Source organism: Lampetra fluviatilis, chromosome 15 (genome assembly GCF_964198595.1).
Source record: "Lampetra fluviatilis chromosome 15, kcLamFluv1.1, whole genome shotgun sequence".
NCBI classification, from domain to species: domain Eukaryota; kingdom Metazoa; phylum Chordata; class Hyperoartia; order Petromyzontiformes; family Petromyzontidae; genus Lampetra; species Lampetra fluviatilis.
The window spans coordinates 4307933-4335573 of NC_136289.1; the positions used below are offsets into that span (position 1 = coordinate 4307933).

The following is a 27641-nucleotide window of genomic DNA, read 5'->3' on the forward strand; positions in this document are numbered from 1 at the left end:
ACTAGCCGTATGTTCCATGGAGTTAATTGCCACTTTTGTTGAAAAAAAAGTTTCAAGCTCAGACTTTCTTTGCACGTCTACATAGTGTAGTTTTATTTCAATACAAAGAGGCAGGCGTGTTGTTTCACTTCCTCATTTTTGCTTTATACATATCCTGCACTGCTGCTGCCATGTGCCCGGGATTTTCTCTGTCCCTGGTAAGAAGGACACTTTGGGTCCCTGAGCCTTTCGTTTCATTCTAAGGATCGTAGTAGGCTTTAGCTGGCAGCTTGATGTTTAAGCAGCTGGTTCTGTTTTGGCTCGGAAAATTGCTTATTTACCATGAGCGGTTTATTTTGGCTGACACTTGTTGCACAAAGGTGTGGCCTTTCCTTTTTTTCTCTCTAGGGGCTTACAAGACTGGATCAGATGTCCCCACAGTTAATCTGCTGTCTCTATGCGTGTAGCGCTGTCATTACTATGTCACGACTTGTTGCGTGGCTGGTATGAAGCATTCGCTCGCATCTTTTGAATCCTTGATGCCTGTTTGGTGCAGCATCCACCGTTGATAGATTGTGCAGTGGAGAGAAAGTGTCGTTTCGAGCGCAGCATCGCATGAATGGGACTTTGACGAAGGCAATGATTTGTGGCAATTTTGGTGACAACTTGTTTGCTGCATCATTGCGCACACGACATTCCCCCATCACGCCATGTTCCCCGTCATCAGAGCTCAGTCAAATACCAGAATTTGATATTCAACTGGCATGTATAGTAGTTGAATACAAGTGCATTTTATGGAAATCTATTGCGGTAGAAATGTGGGCCCTTGTTTATAAAGTGTATGTATGTAGACCTTCTTTCACACCGTACGTAGCCAATCGTGCTTGTTGGAGGTGCGGGGGAAGGACAACAAACTAAACACAAAAAGCATTTATAAAGAAATTACTTTCAATTTAGATTTAAAAGTGCATAGCTCTAGTGGCTTCCTAATATCAGAAGTAAGAGCGTTCCAGATGTCCACAGAAGATTTTAAAGGAACATCTCAGTCCTTTTGTTTAACATTAATGAAGGCTACGTTGAGCCCAACCACCTACAGAACTTGTATCATAAGCCAAAGACTTCACTCAACCTCTGCAGAAGAATTGTGCTGCGTTTCACCAGCCATTGGAAACTCATTCTGAGCCAGACCGGGCTGTTGTACTGGGTACGGCCCGTTGTGGATCGATCTTTGTCCCCAACGCATCGTGGTGGCAATGCATTGTGGGCTTGTCTCCTCTCTCCTGAATTGCCCATGCCCTCATTTCCCTCCATGGCCAAAGAGAAGCAATCATTTGAATTTATTTAATATTTTATCAAGTTTAATATATAGTTGCGTTTAGCTTTTACTACCCCGAGCCAACATCTTAATATTTCTTTTAATGCTCTGCAATGTTTAAAAACAAAAAATACCCCAACATTGTCATGACTGGCTTTAAAGGCAGCCAGTGTAAAGGAGTTGCTTCCTTCACTTGTGCCACTGCATTGGGAACCCGGCGATTTGAGTTTCACCCCAGCCATGGCTAACATCAGTGTCGAGTGATGTCTGAAGTTTATCCCCCTTTATATCAATCCGCACTGACCAGAGTGGTGAAGTACGTTCGATCAGCTTCGATGACCAACATGGTTTATGGGGAGGTCTAGCGATGAATTCACAGAGCTGTAAGTTATGGTTACAAATGACATTGTAAAATGAGAATGGTAAAAATATAAAATTTTAACTCTTGATTTTCCATAATGATGATGAACCATCCGATTGGTCCACGAAGAAGAATATTTACTTGAGCCATTGTGCTAAATGTGTAATGTAGCTCTCAGAGACACCGTCTTGTCTTTATGTATAATTATTATGAATAAAGACGACTCTATTCTGAGACAACATAGCTCTAGCCTCAAGGGGCCGTCTATAAATGACGTCACGCACCTGGGGGGGGGGGGTCGGACATTTGTAACGATGTGTCACGATGGGGGGGGGGGGGTTTGAGAAATGTGACGTCACACCAAAATGCGCAACTTTATAAATAAATATAGACAACACGTTCTACTTAATTAAATATACTTTCTAATAAATGTTTTCTCCTACAACATCAGAGTGCAGCACCACTTTAAATATGCACTACAATGACAATAGTTTGAAGCGATTTGCAGCATGTTTTATTTCGAGGGGGGGGGCAGAGTTTTGTGACGTCATTTATGGACGGCCCCCAAGACAACTCGCAGACGATGGAGACGACCCGTTCCAAGGCGACAACGATGATGGCGAGGATTCCCCACGCCAACAGCTGGTCGCACGACCAGACCACGCCCCTATTTTCGAATTCTCGCTCACCGCACCTGGCTCTGTCAATCTCCATCCCTTATTACACTTTGCCTGGATCACGTGGTTCCCCTCACGTGACCCTGTCAACGCTTGCCCCATCAATCATCATTAGCATGTCCCTTAGTAACCATGGTCCCGGGGAACCATACTGTCCCTCTATTCCTTCGTACTGTCTTTACAAATGTTTTAATGCAGTTTCAACTGACTGTTCAATGTATTATCAAGACGCCGTGTCAAGTTAATGTGAATGCATTTGGCATACCAAAGTAAGGCTTAATTTGAGCCATTTATGCCGGTGAACGGTCAACTCGTTTTTGTGTTGAAATGAAAAAAAGATTTAGCAATAACAAAGTGTCCTGCATCTGATAAAAAAAAACATTCTCAATAAAAAAAATGTCCGATTAAGACGTGTGCCATTAACACATGCATAGTACATTTAATTGTTTCTAAACTCTCACAGTGTGTGGTGTGTGGTGTTCGTAGACCCAGTGCTCTAAGAGACGAGGGCACGATGGGCACGATGTGATGTTCACGTGGCTTTGTGCATTATCTTGTTTGTGCCTGCAGGAAAAGCCTCTGTCCAAGTCATTACAGAGAGGAGAAGACCCACATTTTGATCAGGTAAGTTCAGTAGAACTAGCACACACACACATACATTTCGATTGTTTTGGAGTTAGAATTGTATTGGTGTCAGCCTGCATGTGTGTGCGTTTTGTCCTGCACCTTGTGACCTCTGGTTGAAAGGTATTTTAGAAATGTAAATTATTATTATTTTAGATTTGAAGCTTTCGTGACTGCAAGGAATCATCTTCTTAGGTTCTTTCGGTAAAGTCACAAGTACATGTGCCTTATGCAAATGTATGACATGTAGAAGTACATGTTTCATGGAGGTGTGTGCGTGCACATTTGCAGGCCTGTCTTACACATCATCATCACAATCATCTCTACACTTATATGCTGTTTATAGCGCCTTTAAATTAAGATCGTGGTTCAATTTGTGACTCATATCATCCACAGTGTGTGTAGTTCACAAATTACTCACATTATTTAATAGAAAGCCAGATATATAACAGCTAGGACACCCCACAAAATAAATTGAGCGTAAAATAATAAGAACATTAATGTAGTAAGAACATTTCGCATCACACATTTCGTGGTATAACAAAAAAAATGGCAGTTAAAATAAACAATAGTATATTTCAAGGAAAGTTACTTGAAAAAAGGAAAGTTTACATAAAGTGTGGCCGATTGAGTACAATCCAGCGGACATCTTATAAACACATTTTTGTAGTTTCCACAGCCATGATTAAAATCCATATTTCAACTTTATTCGGATGTGAGTGCATCACCGGCCGTTTCTTACAAACAAGCATTTGTAGTGTGCTGTGAATAGCAGTGTGCAGGCATACATCATATACCGTGGACAAGAGCGGCTTGCCTTGCACAGACAAAGTTACGCATACTTGTCCCATGCAGGTGCTCATGTGCGATGCGAGTGAGTGCGGTGTTCCGAGCCTAGGCCAGGTGGACGGCTTCAGGGCAAAGCACCACTTGAGCTTTATGTGTCAAGTGGTGAGCTACATAGCATCACCATGATGCATCCGAGTCTTTGAGTCAATAATCGCGTGACTTGGTGCATATGTGTGTGGTAGTGTCGTGGTTAGGATGGGGAGTGGTAATGCAACGGTTAGCGTGCTGCGTAGCTACGAAGCCGGTGACCCGAGTTCGATTGCCCCTTACGGTCAACACCAGTGACGATTATCTGAACCGGTCCTGGACCACCCCTAGGTCGACTCGGCCTCAAATGAGTACCTGGTGCAGTGTGTAAACATAGCCACTTAAGAAGACAAAAAGGCGGCCGGGCGTGGTGCTGGCCACCCACCCCCTCGTGGTGCCGTGCCAGCTTTCATAGGTGCACGCTAACAGCTTTTGCCCCAACAGCCTGTTAAGCCTATACAGGAGATCTTTGTCTGTGTAGTGGTTAGGGCTCTGCGCGACCAACCCGGCAAGCCGAGATTGGTTCTCGTTTGTGGCTTACATCAGTGGCGAATATCTGAAGTAGTCCTGAACCTCCCCTGGGTCACCTCAGCCTTAAATGAGTACCTGGTGCAGTGTGTAGACATCAACTTTGACGAGACAAGGCAGCTGGACACGGTGCTGGTGACATTATGCCCTCATACACCGTGCCAGCCTTAATTGGTGCTCGCTAAGGGTGCTTCTCACTGCAGTCTGAGGATGCAGGGATCAATCTTTGTGCGATAAAAATAAGTAAAATGTAACCAGCGCATGTCTGGATTCTAAGTAGACCAGCATTAAACTATCAATATAAAATTACCTTGTGAATCCTATTTTATTGTTCAAATGTCAAAGCAATGTATTCTAATAACTGGCATAAAAATGTTTTGTTTGTCAATTCGAAATTAATTTTGAGTAGGCCAGAATATCCTCTAAGTCATAATGTGCAAATCGTCCAAACGGGTTATGCAGTGGAGCATTGAGCACAGATTGCACAAATGTTGAACCTAATTTAGTTTAACCTTGATTGAAGTGGAATTTGTGCATGTCCTAATGCGAATTGTAATAGATAGCATCTGTCTTCGTGAATTTTACTTACATCTAATCATAAGTTCAATGACAGTGACATGTACGTTATCAATTTGTGTGAATCATGTTAGAGCTGCGAGATGTGGCAGTTGTAATCTTGTTTGCGATATTTGGCCTTACTCCAAGAGACATCAATAATGGCACTGTGCCTTTATTATAGCAGCAATATTCGACTAATCTCAAATAGCCTTTGCCAGAAATTTAATAAAATAAGGCAATCATTTTTCTCAATGTTGTCTCAAGTTTTGTACGGCAATCATCGCCTGACCTTCCTGGGCTACTCATTAAATTTCTAAGCAGAATTCCAGTACTTTATATTCATAGGGCCAAAGTACTTTTGATAACCAGTTGATTGTAAACGTATCGGTTGTTATTCACTTCAGGAATATACTGTAGTACAGTGAAACTCTTATCTGTGGCCATATTTTCCACCGCTATTTATATCCATACCTCCATGTAATTTGGAGAAACTCCTGTAGGCTTAGTGTTGTGTCTTAACCACCTCGCCTGGTATACAGGAGCTTCATGGGTTCGATTCCGACCCTGGCGCCTGCTGTATATTTGGAGTTTGCATGTCTCTCTCCCCGTGGTTGCATGGATTTTTCGGATCTTCCGGATTTTCCCTTCACATTAAGAATCAACACGCATTTAGAGTATTTGAGTGCTATACATTTCCACATAAGCCACTTCGTTGAGCTATCATTTGTAGCCAGGTTGCTTTCGAAATAGAGCTATATAGCTCAGTGGGCCTTACCTGGTCAAATAAAAAATGGTAGTAAATGCAATTTAAAAGAGTCATGGTTACATGTGGGTGAGAGGAGCCACTCAGCAGTAGTGCCAAATTAATTCTGTTATCCACAGTTACCCATGGATAAGAGGCCCTTGGAAGTGGTGGACAGCTAATCCTATTGTTCATCTTAATGCATGAGAAACCACGCAAAAGTCTGGAATTATTTTCGCAGATTGGCACCGGATAATTGTATCCACCAATGGAGTCCCCCGGGCCCCCACACACCAATGTTGATCAGGATAATTTATCTGTAAAAGTCAGGCGATGTAGGGTGTGTGCGATCGTTTGTTACGGATGCACAAGTTAAACGGAAACAAATGTTGCAGTTACACAACTATGAAAGCATAATGAGCAACATGAAGTGCACAGTTTGTTAGTGGAGCGTGACACCCACCCTGCCCGTGTAGCCGGAGGTGAAGTTAACTCACTGATTAGGTGTTGAGAGAGAAGTCTTAATGGAGCAGCTGTTCAACGGGGTTTGGCAGGAACAAGGGTCAGGGCAGGTGTTTGTCAGCATCAATAGAGGATAGAATATTTCACTTAATTTTTTTGTGTTGGGATGGCTCTTGTTGGCTGCCTACAAGGAGGGGGCAAGTGCCTTTACACAAGGACACTTCCCACTACTTAAAGGCGCTCGCCAAGCACAAAAAAAGATCATCGCAAGGCCATTCTTCGCCGCCTCTCGTTGCCACGCAAAAAGGGGGCTTTTGGGAGTATCGTGTGGCCCTGGAGCTCTTAAAAGAGAAGAATGCGGCTTTCTTATCAGCTCTTGCGCATTGATGGCGAATTTGGTAATGGTTCGCAATCCCCCAAATTCACCTTCTACCTTTCTGCACTTTGGGTTCTATCTCTGAATTAAAAAAACACAAATACCGCACAGCAGTGCCATAGAGAAATGGTAATGTCATTGTAATGAAAACCCTTTTGGCCATAAGTGATGGCTATCTTTGCTGCGCGTCCATCACAAGCCTCCTTTTTACCAGGCGAGAAGAGAGACATGCCCTCATGAGTCCGGTCTGGGAGACCTTGGGTTCGGTAACCTTGGGTGGTGCGCTAACCACTTTGGTGTTGCATTACAGACATGGGAAGAAGCTCGAATAGCATTGCTTCCTGAAGCGCCATGCTGTCATATCTTGAGCGTGTTCTTCAGAGAGGGCCTTGATAGCTCAATCGCCCCGCTCGGGAGTGTGTTATAGGTGCTCGTGACTGGCTCGGGGACACATTTCTGCTGTCCGAGTTAGAGGCTCGGCAGTTTGAAACTCAATCCGGTTGCATGGCTCTGACCGAGTGAAAATCATAACACTTGGCTGGAACGTTACACAGAGGCACCCGCTACAGTGATACCTCGGTTCACGAACGCTTCTGTTCACGAACAACTCGGTTCACGAACAGAAAAGTTCATAAAAATATGCTCCGGTTCACGAACTCCGCTTCGGTTCACAAACAGGAGCCGCGGCCATTTTAATGCTATTTCCAGGCTGTCACATGGTCGTGACTTCCTGTAGGAAGATCGTGGAGAGAAGAAGAGACACAGAAAGAAGTACTGTGAGTACTGTGAAGACACTTTCAGTGACGTTTTGCTTTTTGGTGTGCTTTTTAGCACATACAGTACTGTACTGCACTTCTGTACTGTACTGTACAATACTGTACTTACTGTATTGTACAGTTCACCCGTTTGAGTGCTTACTGATGTCATCTCAAGCAAGGTTAGTGTTCTCTCTTTATACATTACTATACTGTACAGTACTAATGTGTATTGTAATTTTGTTTCATATTTTTGTGCTTCAAAAACCAAAAAAAAAGGTCAGAACGGATTAACCGGATATACATTGAACCCTATGGGCCTCGGTTCACGACCAATTCGGTTCACGACCAGAGTCATTTCACGAATTAAGTTCGTGAACCGAGGTATCACTGTACTTGATTGATTTAAGGCATCCCCTAACACTGAACATTGGTAAGATCGCTATGCCACGGTGACTTTTTAAATCCAAGTTTTTAAAAATGTACATCAACAAAGTCAAGTAACTCAAATTGCCTCCCCGTCCGCGTGAGTGTGAGGCCATGATTATCTGTGTTGGTGGCAACTGAGCATCTGTGGAATTTCCAAATTGCCTATTGCGGTAACCACTCTCCACATGAAGACCATTGATGATTTCCCACTAAGCAGTACTCATTTCATAACCCAATAATGGGGATGAGCTCAGTACAATGGTAGATTTGTCAAATTAATTTCTATGGAGCCATTGATGACCAAGTTAAAACCATAATTTCACTAATCTTGGTTCGAAATGTAATCGTGAGTTTTGAATATAGGATTCGAATCCAGGACCTTATAATTGGATGCTCGCGGCTCCAATACAGTCATTAGGTCCCTGAGCATCACGACTTAATTATATCGGTTAAGTTAGCTGTCAATCTATTTTCATTCATTTTGGAGGAGGTTTCCAGATGAGGCGTAGAGCCATAAATCCCCCACACAACAAACCTGGCATCTGAAATCAATAAAGGCTAAATGAGGCATTAGCTGTTCTCACTTTAGGGTTTAACTTGAAACCACGTGCCCAATAAATGCTGAGCATGGCCAAGTTGCAATAAGTTTCGTGTCTGTGGCCTAATTCATCCCTTATTATGTACAGTACGTTTCTTAAGTAACATTTTATCTTTGAGTTGAATTGCATGGTATTGCCCAAGAAGGTGCTTTCCAATTAGTTTCCTAATATATTGCTTTTTTTTTGCCACGTGGCGCTGCTTTCACAGTCAGAAGGTTATACGTTAAAATCGTGATTGCCAATTGACCTTTTTGTGGGAATTGAAGTGGTCTTGAGCAACAGCTGGTCCCAGCTATTGCAATGTAAATTTCTCATCGGTGTGGCTTAGGGCTAACAATGAAGATGAACATTGCTCTTGTTTCTTTTGCAGGCGGAAATGTTTTTTTACTTTTTGTTCTTGCTGTTTGTGTATATTGGAAAAGACAATACCCCCCCCCCCCTTCTGGTGGAGTGGTGGTGCAGTGGTTAGCATCGCTGCACTATTGATCAGCTAACTTGGGTTCAACTACATGCGATGGTTAGCTTTAGTGGCGAGTGATATCTGAACTGGTCCTCAGGCTAGCTCTTTTCCCAAACCCAAACTGACCAGCATGGTGAAGTACGGTCAAACTAAACTACCCCCACGAAAGACATGGCATGAGGAGGACTTCATTGAGCAGTGGATTGACAAAGGTCTGTAAAACGACCTCTAATTCTGCACTATATATAACCTAATATCAACAATTAAGAAACATCGTTCTGCATATTTCTTCCACCACCACTGTCATGGCCGTGTGATTATCTGACATTTGATGATGCGCAGAGCTGAGTGCCGTCGCCCTTCATACAATTGAGAGGGCATCTCTAATTTCACCATTGTTCAATGGGCTCACTGATGACTTGCTTTGTTCATTACATGTCGCGGCAGTCTGTCTTCCTGTCTCGGCCCCCTCTTGATAAGTGCGCAATTGCCTCGTTGGCAGTGGTAAGCTTTTTTGCAGAGGAGAGTCATTCCTTAGCTCAGAAAGCACTGCCACCAGTACAGTTGAACCGTAATTAAATCAATACATTTGTTCTGAGCCAGCAAGCCAAACTTGGAATCAAGATAAAATGCCTTTTGAGCAGTGAAGAGTAAAGAGGTTGGACAGCACGCGGTTGTCAGTAGGACACATACACATTGAGAATGTGTGTGTGTGTTGTCAGGAGGAGACATACGCATTGAGATTGTGTGTGTGTGTGTCTGTTGTGAGTGGAACATACGCATTGGGATTGTGTATGTGTGAGAGAGACAGAAAAAAGTAGTAGAGCAGTGTGAGGGAGTGGTACCGCAGTGATGAGCACACTAGGCTCTGATTGCGGTGACTTTGGCTTGATTTCCAGCCATGAATATCATCAGTGGCAAGTGGCATCTGAAACGCTCCGAGTCACTCTGAGGTTTGCTCAGACTGAAACAGGGAGGCAATTTTTCTGGCAAAATCACCTCTTTGTATGCATTGTTGGTCATATTCACTCTGCAATACTAAGATACTGGTCCCAATTAACATTGATAGTGGGTGGTACCTGAACCAGTTATGAGCTTTCAGCTAGGTCGGCTTAGCCTCAAATGAGTACCTAGTGCAGTGTATATAGACGTATGTAACTGGAGAGGCAAAGGCGGCCGGGCATCATGCAGCCTCACCATTCCCTCGTGCATCATGATGGCTCTTTACGAGCTGCGGTGGCTTTAAGAGCTATTCGCTAACAGCTCTTTCCCCTATCAGTCTGTATGGTAAAATGGGGGGAGTGGGGGGAGGGTCTTTGGCCTTGTATTTCAGGAATATTTGAGCTTAAGCGGTTGGGTATTGTAATGGTCAGTGCACTTACCACGATTTGAACTCGCGATCTTCATAATTTGCATGATAATTACGCAACAAAATACTTGACCAAGTCACACAGTGAAAACATAATGGGGAGATTCACGTGCCAGTGCCATCGCTAACACTTTGAAATTGCTCGCGTTATATATACAGGGTGGTGGCCCACATAGGGTTATTTTTTTTTTTACCAATCTCATCGGGTTTATATAAATTATTTTATCAAATGTTCATACTGACTTCCATGAACATACATTTTCTTGGGATGAAAAGATTATAGGTGTCATCTTAGAACATTCGTACATTTTTATCTCGATTCACTCTAGGTTCTTGGTCGAGTTATGTAAACAACGAATTTGAGGTGACCCCCCCAGAAGAAGAATTAAAATAAATATTAATAATGATAATAAATAAAATATCACCTTGGAGAATAAACAATAAAAAATGTTAGTGCCAGTGTTAAAATAAATGTAATAACCCAATGTGTCCTGATCTTTCGGCCACCTTGTTTATATTAAACCTAAACGGCCAGGCGGTATTGTAGCATATCAGAGCAGCTGAATAATTATATATCAGAAGGCTGCAAGTTCAAATTCATGTTGGGGGGGTTGACTTGGCCCTTGATCCCTTAAAGCATCAATAAAATCAGGACCATTTTGTTGAAAGTGGTACCCACTTCCCACAAGGGCAGACTGACACCTACCAGAGCAAAGTAGAATGTTCATGCATGGCTTAGTTCCATCAGATTCTGTGAGCACTGCCCCATATTTCATTGAGATTGTGGCGGTGACTAAGAGAGGTCCTTCAGTTATGATATGGTTTGGAAATTCTAGTTTGGTATCATCAGCATGCCAAATGTTGCCTTAAGGCAAAGTTTGGCATGAAAATTCCGTGGTTGGAAACTCAGCACATAGATGTATATTTTTTATAACCCTTGAGCTACACCCATTTCAAACCTTTTTAAAACTGTCTTCCTCAGCAGCAGACCATATTTTCCCACCTGATGACGGACGTTTGTGTTGCACCAGAAACGTCGTGATTTATTTTATTTTATACCTATGTGACTTTACCGAAAGAACCAAAGAGTATGGATTCCTGCAGTCACGAAAGCTTCAAATCAAGATGGTATGTTTAGTTATGACAAGCAAAAACGTTGATGGTTTTCATACTCACGACCTGCTTCTGGCAACGTAGATACTTAATCTTCTGAGTAATGTAGTTATTATACATTGTGAGTGATCCCAGACATTCCACACTGTATGCACAAGGGCTCATCTGATGTCAAGTTGCTATCGATCTCAAGGGATTAGGAACAGCTTGACTCTGGGGGGTGTGTGTGTGTGTGCATATGTACTTTGCTTTCAGGATCCATACCCAGGCTTGACATAGAGAAGTATTCATTTAATCTAGGATGACACATTGCAACGCAGGATTATGAGAAATGGTGGCGGCTTAGAGCTGCCTTAATCCAGCAGTAGATTGAGCATGGATCATAATGATGATGAGAGCGGAGATGAGTTGAGTCATCTCTTGACTGGGAATTGAACTGGCAATCTTCCATTTGATAGCCAAATGCTTTGCCCCATCAACATCCAGTCAAAAGTCACAATCTGAACTTGTATTAATACGTGCTTGCCTACAGCACTGGCCTAGTCGATTTTTACGCATTTGAGTTTGAGGCATTGAGAGTGATGTTACGAATGTATTAATGGGGGGGGAGGATAGCAGTACTGAATGGAAAATGCAATCCAGGTTTCTATATAAATTTGAAGCCATTCATTAATGTGAAAGAGAGGTCGGACACGCGAGCGCCGAATCATCACGTTTGATGTGCGTGGCGTCACAGCATAAAAATGTAACTAATGAACATGAACGTCAGCTTCGCCCTTAAGTTTATGAGTGAGCCGGGTTGAACCGGCGTGGTCTGTCCAGTGTGAATGCCTCAGAAGCGCCTGCTGCATAAAATCCCTTTCCAAATTTTAGACGGCCTCTCAGTTCAGCATTTAGCGGTGGTTCATTTTTACGTTCTGATTGGAGTTAATGGCTATATTCGCAAAGCAAGGTCAGGAGATCATCACTGGCAATACTTTTGATGTTGATTATCATCTTGTTCACAATCGCACAACGATCACACCGAGGGGATTCTGTGTGGTGTGTGTAGCAACGTCTCCTGATCTTCCATGGGCAAGACTCCCTTACATTGCTTTTGAAATGAGAATGAGTAACGTTGCAGCAGAGTTATTGCCCCACACTTGAAGGTTGCGAGTTCAAATCCTGCTCAGTGGTAGCATCGGTCTATTAACTTTGCTGGATGGATACAGGGGGCACCATGGCGCAGCAGTGGATTGACCAATGGGGTAAACACCAGTAATGCATTGGCATGTTTGTTTACGTGATAAACCTTACTAATTGGCTGTGTCAGGTGGTGGCGGCGGGTTTAACGACACATATTTACGTGATCTAACCCAAAAACCTCTTATGGTTTAACGACACATATTTACGTGATCTAACCCAAAAACCTCTTATTGATAATATTGGTCGCGAAAGTTTCCGTGCTAAACCACCAGCCTATTAATTGGCATTTGCATAGATTGGTCTCTGCCATAGGAAAGTGGAATTTACGCAATTGGCTCAGGGACTTCTTACGGAGTTGATCACCCGCCCCTTGCTCGCAAACGTAAACACTTTGCACATTATTGAATAAAGGCTGTGTAAGACTTTTAACTAATTATCTTTAATGTAGCACGTTCTAAATTCCCGCTGGAGAATGTTAACAACATTTAACACATTGTGATTTTGGTAAATGTTTGGTGTAACTACACTTATTGAAAGTTACATTTGCACTCGAGTAAACATAATGTGCCCCTTGTCGCACACCATACTGGAGGAATCCGATGTGCGATTAAGCTCGTGTTCACAGATGTCCAGCCGGGGTGGGTCAGAACGTTACAACAACAAACAATACAACAACAAACAATACAACAACACGATATGAGTGCAAAATATAGGAAAGGTAGGCAAGTCACAAAAAATTCTAAATAAAATTGAACTATTTTTTTTCATTTGATCAGATAAAGCCCACTGAGCTATTAGCTAATTTTTCAGAAGTGATCTGGCAACAAATGGTAGTTCAACGAAGTGGCTTAACATGTGAACATTTATCAAAGCCAAATAGCCGAAATAATTTAAATGCATGTTTAGATTATTTGTGTTTCACAGCAAGAAGGCTCAGGCCCCTTTCTGCATGGCGTTTGTATTTCCTCCCCCTGTTGTTCTGCACCGGTTCCTTCTGGGTGCTCCGGTTTCTTCCCATTGCAAAACAATACTTACATTGTTACCAGTTTTCGGCTAAAATATCCCATTGCTAAAATAAATTACCTTCAAATCACTCTATTGGCATTGCACAAAGCGACATCGCACCCGACTTGATAAACTTGACAGGACCCTCCTGAGAGAGAGTCTTGAGACTCGGTGAGATATTCCTTGGTAACAAGCGTCATAATAATAAAACAAAATACGTATGAAAGGCAGTTCGTCATGTGCCGGCTGTGGCGTGGAATTTGTGGGAGTCTTAAAAGTGAAACCAAAGTTAAACCATCAGTAAGGTAAACATATGAAGAGGCATTCATAAATACGCAATGGAAATCTAGAGCAGATCAACTGCAGATTACACTCGTTCAGATGAGAAGAAACACTTTACACCCAGTTATGCCCCATTGCTGTTGACTCGCGTTCCATTATTGTCATTTAAGAAGATTTACCATTTCTGGTCACTGCAAAGCACTTATTTTTTTCGATCTCTTCCTGAAGCCGGTGGTTTTTTTTGTTCCGTGGCACTGCACCCTATTCGAATTTCAAAACCTGTACCTGCTCATAAACAAGAACCTACGTTCCCATCCTATGATGCAACACCGCACAGAGTAATCAATGCAGTTCAATTTTAGAAACTGAGAGGCGCAGCGAAATGCAACACAGTGTCAATACAACACGCTGACAGCTTTGGTTAATTTCACGAGACAAAATAAAAAAGCTTTTTTTTGCTTGCGATTTTAGAAATTTCGAGGCCGAGACATATGTAATAACAGCTATAGTGGGTTCACGTGGGGGATTGGCTTGCCGGTCCTGCTTGTAGCCAATAAGGGTCGAGATAGGGAGCGTGGGGCCGGCGTGATCACGGCATGTCATCAGGGGTGATTGGCCCAGCCATTGGGGCCCCAGCTAATGGGGATCCGGATAAGAGGCGTGGTCCCGGGAGTGACAGGGAACCATCGAGAACGGTCGAGATTGCCCATGGAGGATTGGCTGGGGGGACCACGTGACGACGGGATTAAGAGGGAGGAGAGAGGGATGATCGAGAGGAGACGGGGAACTGAACGGGGTGAGAGCCACGCGCGAACGGGGCTCCGGGTGCCACGTGCGCGGTGGGAGTTGTGGGAGTCTGCCGCTCTCCGTTGTCTGCCAGCAACGGAGCGTGTGGGAACAAGTGTACCGTGAAGTGAAAATAAAGAAGACCGATTCCGAATCCGTCTCCGGAGAATTATTACACATGCACAGAAATACATTGGTTCACGATGACCAAAGATATTAGTGAGACATGCGTGTATCATAACCAAATAGCTTTTTAGCACTTGTATATGACGTTTTGCGACATTTGAACATGAACTTTAAAAAGTGATAGTTAAGTCAAAATTTGTCTGCTTCAATAAGCAGAGGTCCACCTCTGTGGGTAGTCCTGAGCCAATGGTAGAGATCTGCCACACTTCCACGGTGGAGGTCACTCTCTGCATGGGGTGACCGCCGCTGACTTCCCACAAAGTGACAGTCATTTGAATGACCTTGAAGGGATGAGTCAAACTTGGAGTAAAACTTTTAATCTTTCCATTGTGCGTGGAACACTCTGCCACGGCCTCAGAAAGTAGGATACTGACTGCTCTAAAGCAGACATTTGTTTCCGGTGGCATGAATTTCAATGATCGCAGTCAGAGAGCCAGAGACACACACACGGTGCTATCAGGACTCACAAAGCCAATGCCAGGTTTGAGATGGATGATAAAAGATAAAGTTCACACACAAAGTCCCAGGTTTAGCCTCAAGGACAGCAAGACTGATGTGTTAATTATGCCCACAATGTAGTACGATGGTTATGGGAGATTTCATTTTGTAGGGTTATTCATCTGCCAGATTGCTAGACCTTTACGTAAGATTGACATCACATTTTAATTATAAATAAGAAAGACTGTGGCTTATTGAAAACACTGGCTCAAAGTGCAGGGCATAATTGAGCTTCAAGATCACTCATTATTTTGACGCTCAGACATGCAGTCATTCCTCATTTAGTGTCTATCAAATTAAACCAAAAAACAAACTGCCCATCTTGCCAAGATGATGACTGTGGAAGGGCAAATAACAAAACATAAATACTATTTTGATTTGAAGCTTTCGTGACTGCAGGAATCCATACTCTTTGGTTCTTTCAGTAAAGTCATGTAGGTAGAAAAATAATAGATCACGACGTTTTGTTTGCAACACAAGCAATCGTCATTAGGTGGGACAACCACAGCAAGAAAAAAACTGCTGAAGTAGGTGAGCGATCTGCCGTGGCACGAGGTTATATAGGCCTCTGCAGTAGGGCGGGAGAGAGGAGGTGGGGGGAGAGAGGGGACGGGGCAGAAAGTAGACCCTGCGGCAGCACTTGGAGAGATCTGAGAGATCGGCTGCAGGGGGGGAGAGACAAGGGGGGAGAGGAGGCGGGGCAGAAAGTGGACCCCGCAGCAGCACCCGGGTTATTGGAGTAGAGATCAGAGAGAGATGCACAGAGAGAGAGAGAAAGACATAGAGTCAGAAATAACAGCTGACATAGGCAAGGTAGGATGGAAACCACACAGTCAGTTAAGACTTTACTTGGTTAATAACGTCCTTCCAATGATTGCTCAGTTTGTACCCATCTTCTCGGTTGAAGTTGTGTTTGTGTTTATATATCTGGATGGCTTCATGAACAAATCTCTGATAATAGCCGGTGGGTTTGCAGAGTACCTTCGTCTTGGAAAAGTCGATTTCATGTGAGCCCACTGCGTTAAAACAATGATCAGCAACGGCAGAGGTATTGGTCCTACCGTGTTTCAGATCTGCCTTGTGTTCGCGAACGCGGTCCGAGACATGTCGTTTCGTTTCCCCAATCTAACTGCTGCCGCAGCCACAACTCAGTCGGAAAAAAAAATGATCCAGCAGTCGAACTGCTGAACCAGCGAGAGAGCTGTTGCAAAAAGGTTATATATGTGGTGATGGGAAAGCAAGCGGGGTCTGAGCTGGAAAGGAATTTCATCCCCGGACGCAAGCACGTCAGTTGTGTTAATGGGGGAGATTAGGGAGAGAGAGTAGCATGAAATGAGCTTCCGTCGCCACATAAGAGTATCATCCCCGCAAATGCACACAACTGCAGTGTTAATGGGAGATTATCACTATGTTGATAGGAGAGATTAGGCAGGGAGATTAGGGGGATTAGTAAGTTAATGTCACGTCTAGGAGGACGTCCGCTTGTGTTGCGATCGAAACGTCGTGATATATTATATATAATTTTTTGTTTTATTTTATTTTCTACCTACGTGACTTTACCGAAAGAACCAAAGAGTATGTAATTAACGTGACCAATACAGATTTTCGAATGTCCGTACAACATCATTGACAAGTGAATAAGGTGAAAATATTTTTGTTCAGGCAGTCAGTCTATCATTTATCAGTGGTCACCATTCAGCAACATCTGAAGTCACATTTCAACACTTGAGTGATGCTGTAGGTGGTGCATTGGTTCGCATACCGGGCTTGCGATCCTTAGGTCACCGGTTCGATTCAATCTCCCGTCCCAGCAGTTGAAACAATGGGGCGACTTTCTTGAGTACCGCCACCTCTGTTCTTCGGCAGTATGAATGGGTGTACCGTAGTCCATCAATCGGCAGGTCGCATGAGGTGGGGTAAAGTGTGGGTATGTCCACCTCTTCCAAGACGTCTAGCCAACGTGGAAGAGGAGGCAAAATACCCTCATGTGGGGTTCCCTGTAGCTCCGTCTAGTGGAGGCTCTTCTGCCAGCAGTGGCTTCAATCGATAAATCAATCTTTATTTTGCATGCCAATATCGTCCTCAATAAAGTTGACGTCAGTAGGCTTAGGCACCTTATCTTTTACCTGGGAACACCTCTTATATTTGTTTTCACGTACAAATGTAGCGACGCTTGAAAATTGGCAGTTTTCTTATTTTATCTCGCTCTGTTAAATGTACAATACATATGCATCCTATTATTTTGCTTGCTAGCGCGTTACAGTAGGTAGTGTTCAGTGATGTTTGGTTCCAAATTGCAAAACTAAATAACAGGATATGTTCAACAATGAATGTGGTGTTTCAACACTCGCTTGAAAAACATGTCCTGTTGAATAAACCTTGAGACCTTTGGATGCGCTAAAACAAAACATAGCTTGGTGCACCCACAGGAATTTTTGGTGCGTGCTACCGTCTGAAGAGTCAGTGTCATGTCAAAATAGGGCTTCGATGCCAGATAAACATGACAGGTATTGCTCTGAAATGAGTCCTCCTGGTGTTCCACCCCAGTGAGTGAGGTTGTGTCTCAGCAAAGCTTTGTTGAGAATAACAAAAACATATTTTTTATAAGGCGCAGCAGACCCCCACAAAAGAGCCTCAGAGTGCTGGATGGTAAAAACAAACAAAAACATCTCAAATGTATCTAACATATCATGGCAAATAAGTAGGTTTTATTTTCTTTATAATTGGGAGAATCTCGCCGGTTATGTGCAGTGCTTCAAGCAGAGCGTTCCAAATTTTGAGGGCCAAGGACCGACATCCTGAGCTCCGAAACTTTTTCCCCGATATCTTAACAGTACTGGAAAATACTGATGGCAGATAGTGAAGAATATTTGACCGAGTGTTAACCAAGGAACAGAATACTTCTGAGAGGACATCCACCCAGGAGGTGGAGCGATGAAATCCGCTTTGTGTGCAGCCACATGGTGGATTATTTTTTCTCAGGATTGTGAGAGATGGTGGCGGATTGGGCAGGCCTTCATCCGGCAAGTGGATTAACCCAGGCTGAGTGCTAATTTCATACGAAGAGTTTGAATGTGCAGTAAAGGAAAGGGACATTTTTTTTGTGAAATCAGTCTTTGTGTCTCTACACATTTTTCATCGCTTGAGTATGTATGTTTTCTCTCCCCCTATTCTGCATCGGTTTCTTCCGAGTACTTCGGTTTCCTTACATAGCAAAAAAACAATGGAACTGGTCTTGACAGAACATCTGAATCCTGAACAATTACCTGCAACTTTCGGGTTAAACAAAGCAACAGCAACATCGCAGCCATACTGCGAAAAACTTGTCAGAAACCTCCTGAAATAGACTTTGTAGGCTCGGTGAGGCTTTTCTGGGCCCTTGGTGCTGGCCAAGACCAAATAAAGTAAAACAAAACTCGCGTATAATGTGGTATTTGTCTGTGCAATCATTGGTGACCCGGGCTGAGAGCCGTGAACTCACTTTCCATCAGAGCCTCGTTTTCATCACGGGCGGCTGTCCCGCACTCACACCAGGATCTCAGCAGCGCTGGTTCAATGCTAACGCAGACATTAGCCTACTGAGCAAACCTGCCACACAGTATTTCCACTCTCTGTTTACTTGACCACATTCCACAAAGCACAGCGGTGGAAATATTGCCGTCCGCAAACGAGGCGGCAACGTATGCAAATCCGGCCGCCTACGTGGCACTCCGCGGCCAGAGCGGTTGTCTCACAAGTTGATGATTGCGGGTTCACGTCCCAAACCGGGGGGGGGGATAACGTTCTTCCATCATCACTCGGGGCACGGGGTGGGAAACCTGTGGCTCCGGAGCCGCATGCGGCTCTTTAAGGATTCCTTCAAGACATTATTCGCATGCATTACGGCTCTTGATATATTGAGGGTTGTTTTTTTTTTACCGAATTCTAATAAAAATTGCTGCTCTTGTTATTTTGTTTCAGGCCCCTGCTTTGGGGGTCAGTATAAGGCTTACGTGGGAAGTTAACAATGATCACTGTATGGAGAGTGGTAGTGAGATGTGAACTACCTCGCTTGGAGTTCCTGGGTTCGATCTTGACCCTGATCCCAGTATATTTGGAGTTTGCATGGCTCTCTCCCCATGGGGCCACGTGAATTTTTCTCCGGGTTCTCCGTTTTTTCCCTCCACATTTAGAAACGGGCCTTTAGAGTATTTGGCTGTGATCATTTTCCACGTAATAAGCCACTTCGTTGCGCTATCACTTGTGGCCAGGTCACTTCTCAAAATAGCTATATAGCTTCGTGTGGCCTTACCTTGTAAAAAAAAATCATATGAAAAATAGACAGGCCCTGTCGTGGGCATGTGAAATTTCATCAACAGAGATTAGCCGTACCCCATATTGATATGAGCAGGAAAACACTGTCATTTTACTTCATGTAAATATGTGAATATAACCGGATATAGTTTATACTGTTTAATACGTAGGTTTTCGCGACCAACACACCGGTGTGCTGTACTAGTAACGAATTGGCATGTTCTGTTTACGTGACAAACCTTACTAGTTGGCTGTGTCGGGTGGTAGCGGGTTTAACCACACACATTTACGCGATCTAACCCAAACACCTCTATTATGGATAGATTATGCTGTATAAGCTGATTCAAGCAGAGGCGATTTAGGAAAAAAAAACTTCACAATGGTCATTAAATATACGCGCATTGTGTTAGAAGCGGGAGACCAAGCGAAGTTACCGAGGGAGGGGGAGCATGCGGCAGGCCGTGTGGCCGCATGCTCCATCAAAGAGTATGGATCCCTGCAGTCACGAAAACTTCAAATCTAGAACCGATGGGACCGTTTTGCCAAAAGGTGTTCTCTGGTCAATCGCTGGTGAGACGAGGCCATGAAGAAGTCTATCTCTGGTGTAGGTCAATCGGTTTCAAAGACAATGCATGGTATTATTGGAGCATGTTTTTTTTAAACATGTTTTGCCACAAGTACGTGAGGCTGATGCAGACTTGATGTGTTGCAAAAGGTATCTATTTGGTCTTTGGTTCTTTCTGTAAAGTCACGTAGAAAGAAAATAAATTACATAATGGAATATGACGTTTCGATCGCAACACAAGCAACCGTCATCAGGTAGAAAACAAACCTAGTGAACTATTATGGCTTTATATAGGCACGGGAGGGGAGAGGGAAGTGGGGGGGAAGGAGTGTGGCTGTGTGAGTTTACAAGGGAGAGGGAAGAGGGTTTGTGGTGTTCAGGGATGGGTGGGGCTAGAGAAATTAGCAAGTAAATGGACTTGTTGTACAAGTCGTAATCGGACGATGACAACCGGGTGGGTGAGGGAGTACGACGACAACCGGGTGGGTGAGTGAAAATCATAGCAGTTAAAACTTGATTGCTCAATCTGAATCCAACTTCTCGATTAAAGTTTTGTCTGTGTTTGTATATCTGGATGGCTTCATGAACAAATCTCTGAAGGTTGCCCGAGGGTTTGCAGAGCACCTTGGTCTCGGATAAAACAATGTCATGGTCCACCACCGCCGAGGAGTTAGTTCTGCCGTGTTTCAAATCCGCTTTGTGTTCGCGAACCCGGTCTGAGACACGTCGCCTCATTTCACCAATGTAACTGCTGCCGCAGACACAACTCAGCTTAGAGACACCAGGACATTGCATGTCCGGAATCGTATCCTTCAACGGATGGGATCAAATCACGGATTTTGTGTACTGTATTGAACCGAACTTGGATCTTGAGTTTGTTTAAGATTTTGGAAATCGTTTTGGTGACCCCTGCTATGTATGGAAAGGAGATGGTTTTGATTGGGTCCTCAGATGGTTTTCTACCCATGGATTGTGCGGTCAGAATATCCATTCCTCCTGAGAGCCTAGCATACGTGTTCAAGCTCACTGGCTAGGTGGTGCTGGTCGGAGACACAATGGGCCCTATGGTGTAGTGTTTTGATGAGGGAATTCTTCTGGGCTGGATGGTGGTGGGAGTCGGGCTTTAGATAGGAATCCGTGTGGGTGGCTTTCCTATAGACAGTGTCCCAACTCAAATCAAGATTAGAAAGACAATGCAATACAGCATAGAGAGTCGGCCAACACAAGTCAGCACCTCGCCTGGTTGATTACGTTCTTCCAAAGATTGCTAAATTTGAGAGAGAGACAAAACACAGACACGGAGACACACAGACAGACATACAAACAGAGAGAGACAACACAGACACACAGAGAGAGACACAACATAGACAAACAGAGACCCAACGCCTGTGTGCCGAGGCCTTAAATAGAGAGGGGTGCAGAGAGAGAGGTGGGTCTGCTGGAGCAGAGAAATTAGCATGTCAATGATAGAGCTGTGTGGAAATCCACCCAAAGCGGCTGGGGGAGAGAAAGAGCGAATGGACATATGAGAGCCTGGTAAATTTTATAGATAGAAATAGGCAGTTTGAGAAAACAAACTTAGCAATTTTTTGGAAATGTATTGCAATGCAATACAGAAAGTCGGTTAACACACAGTTAACGCATAGCCTGGTTGATTGCGTTCTCCAGAGATTGCTAAATTAGAAGTTAAGTGTGAAATTTGACAAACAGACACACAGAGAGAGAGAAAACAAACTGTAATCCTCCCCGTAGAGGTGGTTCAAACTTGATTTGAAGCATTCGTGACTGTAGGAATGACTCTTTGGTTCTTTTGGTAAAGTTTCTACGTGACTTTAAATTTTCTACGTGACTTTACCAAAAGAACCAGAGTAATTCCTGCAGTCACGAAAGCTTCAAATCAAGTTGTTATCTATTTGGTGTTGGAAGATCTTAACACCTGCTGTTTTATTACCTTTTCTTATTGTTTCTTATTGTTTAATCAATAATCCGTTTGCTTCGGTAAGGCAAGTGCTCTCATTCACCGAATTATTTTACAGATAGTAAGTAGCATGATGCAGAAAGCACGTGTTAACCAGCTTGTCACCGTTGTTGTTGTGTCACTGACGGCAGCTCATAAGCTCGCTGAGCGCAGTGGCCGAGTATTGCCTGCCCTCCCTGCTGCGCACGCTCTTCGACTGGTACCGGCGGCAGATCGCGTGCGAGGATGGCGCACACAGCTATCGGCCACGCTCCAGCACAAAATCCAAAGGGTGAGTCCTGAGAACTGAGGAGTATGTGCGGCTCATTTCAGTTTAACACCTCGATTATGGACAGTCCATTCCTTTAGAATAGTTTTGTCTGTTTGTTTAGATTGTTGTCCTTCCCCCGCACCTCCGGTTATCACGTTTGGCTACGTACTGTGCGAAATAAGTTCAACATACATAAGCCAGTGCATCAGTGTATGTGTGTATCAGTACATTGTCTGTGTTTGTGTCAGTGTGTGCTTTTGGGATATGAATTTTACAGGTTCCAAGTTCAAATCCTAGTTGGGGGTTGTCTGTAATCCTTCCAGGTTCAGATAAAGTAAGTGCCCCCAATGTGGAATGGCAACGCTGCTTGTCCCATGGAGACGCTGCTTGTCCCATGGAGACACTGCTGGCCCCAGCCATCAGAATGTGGAGTTTCGGTCACTGAGCCAGGGTCCGCCATTGCAGATGAATGCTTACGGAGCAGGGAGACACTTTGACTTGAGCGCTTCGGTTTTTTTTTAGGTTATAAATCCCCTTTATTGTCTTGGCATACGGTGTCTGACGTTTTCGCTCTCCGTGTGCCGGCAGCTTCTTTTTGCTGCAAGCTCCAACTGAATTCAGTTCCTGAAGGAGGAGGATCCGAATTACATTTTTTAATGGAAATTTTCCTGCGCGTCTCAACTGCGTTCAGTTCCTGAAGGAGGACCCGAATTGCATTTTTGAATTGAAATTTTGAATTGAATACAATTTTTGCTGCGAGCTTTAACTGAATTCAGATCCTGAAGGAGAAGGACCTGAATTGCATTTCTGAATTTAGTTTTTTAATTTAATTGCATTTTTGCTGTGAGCTTCAGCTGAATTCATATCCTGAAGAAGGACACGAGTTTAATTTCACAATATAATTTTTTAATTGAATTGAATTTTTGCTGCGAGCTCAAACTGAATTCAGTTTCTGAATGAGGAGGACCCGAATTATTACCCAGAAACACGTCTGGAGAGAGCTTATACAGTGCACCCACGAAAACCTACGTTTGTGGTCCACTTTGACTTTACTTAAAAAATCGAGCTGTTTTAACCTGTGTAGTGGGTCCAATCAGGCACACACTAGAGGCAACACGGTTTATTAACTAACATCACATAACCCTTAACGGAATAACATTAGGTGGTAACCCACCGTTCCTACACTTAGCTATATACACTTGGAGTAGATGGCTATTTACATTCTGGATGGGCAACTACAAACCGGACCGGGTCAGCCAACGCGATCCTGGTTCACGTGCGCGGCACCCAGCGACCCGAAGACCTGCCGCCGACGATGGTTTCTTCCAGCAGCATCGACCCCAATCCCCCCCCGGGGCTCGGCTTTTATCCTTACGGCGTGGCCAGGCCCCGCCTTTGGCCACGCCTCTTTTCCCGATCCTTCGTGAGGGTTCAGGGCCAACCTCACGTGTTCCTCAACCCTGACACCCCCTGTCCACACCACCTCTCGTCACGTGCCCCTTCCTGTTTACCCAGCCTCCCCTGGTATGCCCATCCGGTGTCCAGGGAGAGGCTCCGCCCCTACAGTACCAGACAACGGTACTCATACCAACGACACTACATCTGTAACACCCGGTTTCTTATAACCTCGTGCTGGGCAATGTTAACTCGGCTTGGCATCATAGTGCACACCTAGCCTGCCACATTCACCACTTAACAGTGAATGGCGGCTGTTATTGCCACATGCTTGGTGTGCAGCATACCAGGCTACGCGCAGTATGTCAGCTTGGCATGCAAATATGTACCGAGCAATGAACATCCGCAATGGGAAGACGAGGCAGCCAAGGATTGCATTGGTAGATGCGCGAGCAATGTGGTTGAGCCATAAATCCAGTGGAGCGGTCAACTAAACTACATACAAATGTGAGGGGAGATAACTGAATGCCTCCAGCTAACCCCCCACCCCCCCTCCACACGTCAGTTTTAGTTGAGAAGTCTCAGGACAGAAAAATCAATGCTTTACACGGTGAAAGACAAAGTTATCTTCGCAACCCCCCCAACTGCATCATCCAATGCCTCGACTGGACGTAAAATATCAATAGCTCAGGGATGCTCTTATACCGCTCATATATAATTTTTGCGACATTTACTACATGCGGCACACACAGCATAGTCTCCGGAATAATTTAAAAAAAATTAATTTTGCCAATTCCTTCAAGCGTGTTGGTTTTCAAGTGGACAAACTGGTCCCTGCCATGGGAATGTGAATGTTTCAACCCTCTGGCTTAGCTCTCAACAGAGATGAGCACAGATTATCTTCTTTTGAGAATGGACCTGATTTAATTAATGCTCAAATTGGAACAGTTGATGCATCTTATTCTTCGATGTGAAAAGTTGCATTATTGCGTTGTTTGTATAGTACATGTGTATACGATGCAAACAATATTCTACAGTATATTGGTAATATATTTATAATTTCCCTTTACACACAGTAACTCAATCATTCCAATATTTGCAGTCTCATCTGACATTGAATTGTACAAAATTAGAGAAATTATTACATATCTATCATTATGCAGGCCCTCATATTGTTCAGTGCCGTACAGTACTATATACTGCATTCAAGTAGGTATTTCTGTGTACACGCGTACGTGTGAGAATACTCACATTCACCTGCATGCCTGTGTGTATAAACCGTGAGGTTGTGATGCTCTCACCGCATTGTAATCTCAACAAACTGGTATTGATTCATGCACAAGACCATTAGCAACTGATGTCTGAACTTGACGTAAGCCTCTCCTGGGCCACCAACCTTAGTACCGCAGAGAAAGAGGGGGCCAGGCACAGTTCTGGCCACACCACCTTCTCGTGTGATGTTCTGTGTATGTACGTATGCTGAACTTGTTTTGCACCATGCGCAGCCAACCATGCTAATCGGAGATGCGGGTTAAGGACAACAAACTAAACACGAAAAGCAGTTCTATAGAAATGAGTTTTTAATTTAGATTTAAAAGTGCATATTTTGGCCTTAATAGGTGCTCGCTGATGGCACTCCCTCCAACAGTCTGCGTGACTGAATGCGGACAAGCTTCGCCCTGGCTTGTGTTGTGCGGAGGCCAGTATGTGTTTACACGCGAGCCTCCGAGTGCCTCTGTCAAGTTAATTATCAAAGGCACGGCTGGTGTGCCACTTGTCTGAGCACGCTAAGCCCCGTGTTGACATCCGAGCGCGCCCTGCAGTGCTTGCTTTGTTACCGTGTTTGCAGGGAAGAGCCTTCACGAGAGCGGGACCCCGTGATGGAGAAACGCGAGCTGGCGATCGACTTCATCTTCTGCCTTGTGTTGATTGAAGTCCTCAAGCAGGTGCAGTCTGCTTTTCCACCCCATTTAGAGTTATGAATGCACCATGTGTTTTCGCATCGAAAATCCTATCTTATTTTTGAACTTATATGATGCTTTAACCAAGGCGCTGAACAAAGAGTCAGCTATTTGTAGAGCAGAAGTGTGTGATGAGATGAGACGAGTCGATGAGAAGGATGGTAGTTGCATGAATATGATTGTGTGTGAAATGAACGATGATGAAAGTGACAATGAGTGTTTAATGATGAGCAAGTGATGATGAATGGGTCGGGAAGTTGGTAAAGGGGATGATGATGATGATGGTGTTAATGATGGGTAAGGGAGGGGGAAGAGGCATTTGGGTAAGGGAGGGAAATTAAGTAGAGAGTTTAAGGAAAGAATGAAAAATAGACTGAGTCTGATTGACGTGTAGGGGCAGCTTGTTCCAGTATCAGAATATTGATTTGTACTGAAGGAATCCGATGAACTATGAAGCTCTTTTTCACAGATGTCCAGTAAGGGCATGAGGTCCGAATGTTACAACAACAATCAGAACGTTACAATAACAATAACAAAGGGAGCCAGAAGCGAACAAGAATAGAATCGTGATAGGGCACAGGGAGGATATAAAAATACCACATCACCCCAGTGCTCCAGTCGTTTTGCTGGCTCCCAATTCAATCCCAGATCAAATTTATGATCCCTCTCACCATATTCAATATCCCCCATGGACTTGCTCCTGCCTACCTCTTCCAACTCATCTTACTCTACTCCCTTCCATATACTCTCTGCTCCAGCAACCAACCATTTCTCTAAAGCCCCCAGTCAACTTTCACTCAGTGGGATATTGCTCATTCTCCTCTGCTGACCCCAATAATCTGGAACTCCTTTTCATGAGTCATCCTTTCTAATGACTCCATTGAAATCCAGCCTCAAGATCGTTCTTTCTTTTTCCATCTGTCTGTTTTTCTCTAGAAACTTCAACGTATCAACTATCTCTGTACAGCATCTCGCAATGCGGTTGCATATAAATGCAGCCACATTGCGAGATGCTGTACAGTTCCGTACTGCTGTGTTCTATTCCCCCGTGTTCGTGTATTTTCTGGTTGGCTCCACCTTTTTTTGCATGCACTGAATATGCACGAAGGGAAGGGTGGCTTTGTGACTCAAGGCAGAGCGCTTAATCGCGACCACTGAGACCCCTTGAGGTTCAATCTGGGCAGTCACCTGTGATTAATCCAGGTTCTCAAGAGTAGCGAGTTATGGACTACGCAGCCTGGTCAGCGTCGACTGCACGCAAAATGTTATCTCGTTAATCTTAGGATTGTACTTAATTTGTAAAAGTTGTAGCTCTGAAAAAAATGCCATTTTATCGTCATGTGAATTAACATTTAAGTTTTAAGGTGCGGGAGGGAATATGCACTTTCTATTGTGCGGATACAAAAGGGCGCTTTGAACAGATGTGAGAAGTAGTTTTGTGAAATCTCTTTCTGCGAGATTTTCTAAAACACATGGTGGTGGTAGTGGCAGGGAGGGGGTTAGAGGATAGGCTGCCAAACTAGATGCCAGTCGCGCGATTGGAATACATTTGGGGGAAAAAGAAAAACATCTTTATTAATCCACTAACGAATTTGCTAAAGAACCAAATGGAGGACCATCCTGAAAGTCTGGTGACTCAGTGAAGTTCTACCGTATAAAGAAAGGATATATATTTTTTTGTAAATGGAGAGAATTTTAAATTTTGTAAAGGCAAAAAACACGTCATGATTATGTATTGGCAGATGGATTGCATTCCCTTCTGTATGCGTTTTCTCTTTGGGAAATTTTATTTTAAAAAGTCTTATTTTCATAACAAACACGCTATGTTTGGTTTGGAAATGTGAACTTAATGAGCGTCTCTTTAATTTGTATGCATTATGAGCCGATCCTTAAGCAATGATTAATTTCCACATACATTCTTCCAAAATCTTGACTTAAAGCTTTCGTGGCTGCAGGAATTCATATTTTTGGGTCTTCTGGTAAAGCCACGTCGAAAGGTTCTTCCTGAAGACGACCGCTTGTGTTGCGATCGAA

General features: G+C 43.8%; 1 protein-coding gene across 17 annotated transcripts in view; it reads left to right on the forward strand.

The window, feature by feature from the left end:
- Positions 1-27641, forward strand: part of LOC144936108 (protein furry homolog-like) — a 267791-nt gene that overhangs the window by 139419 nt on the left and 100731 nt on the right. For all 17 annotated transcript variants that reach the window (XM_078862979.1, XM_078862980.1, XM_078862964.1 and 14 more), the window contains 3 exons: positions 2903-2956; positions 22133-22272; positions 25496-25592. In XM_078862979.1, the coding sequence (XP_078719105.1) occupies positions 2903-2956; positions 22133-22272; positions 25496-25592 (291 nt within the window). The remainder of the gene's footprint in view (positions 1-2902; positions 2957-22132; positions 22273-25495; positions 25593-27641) is intronic.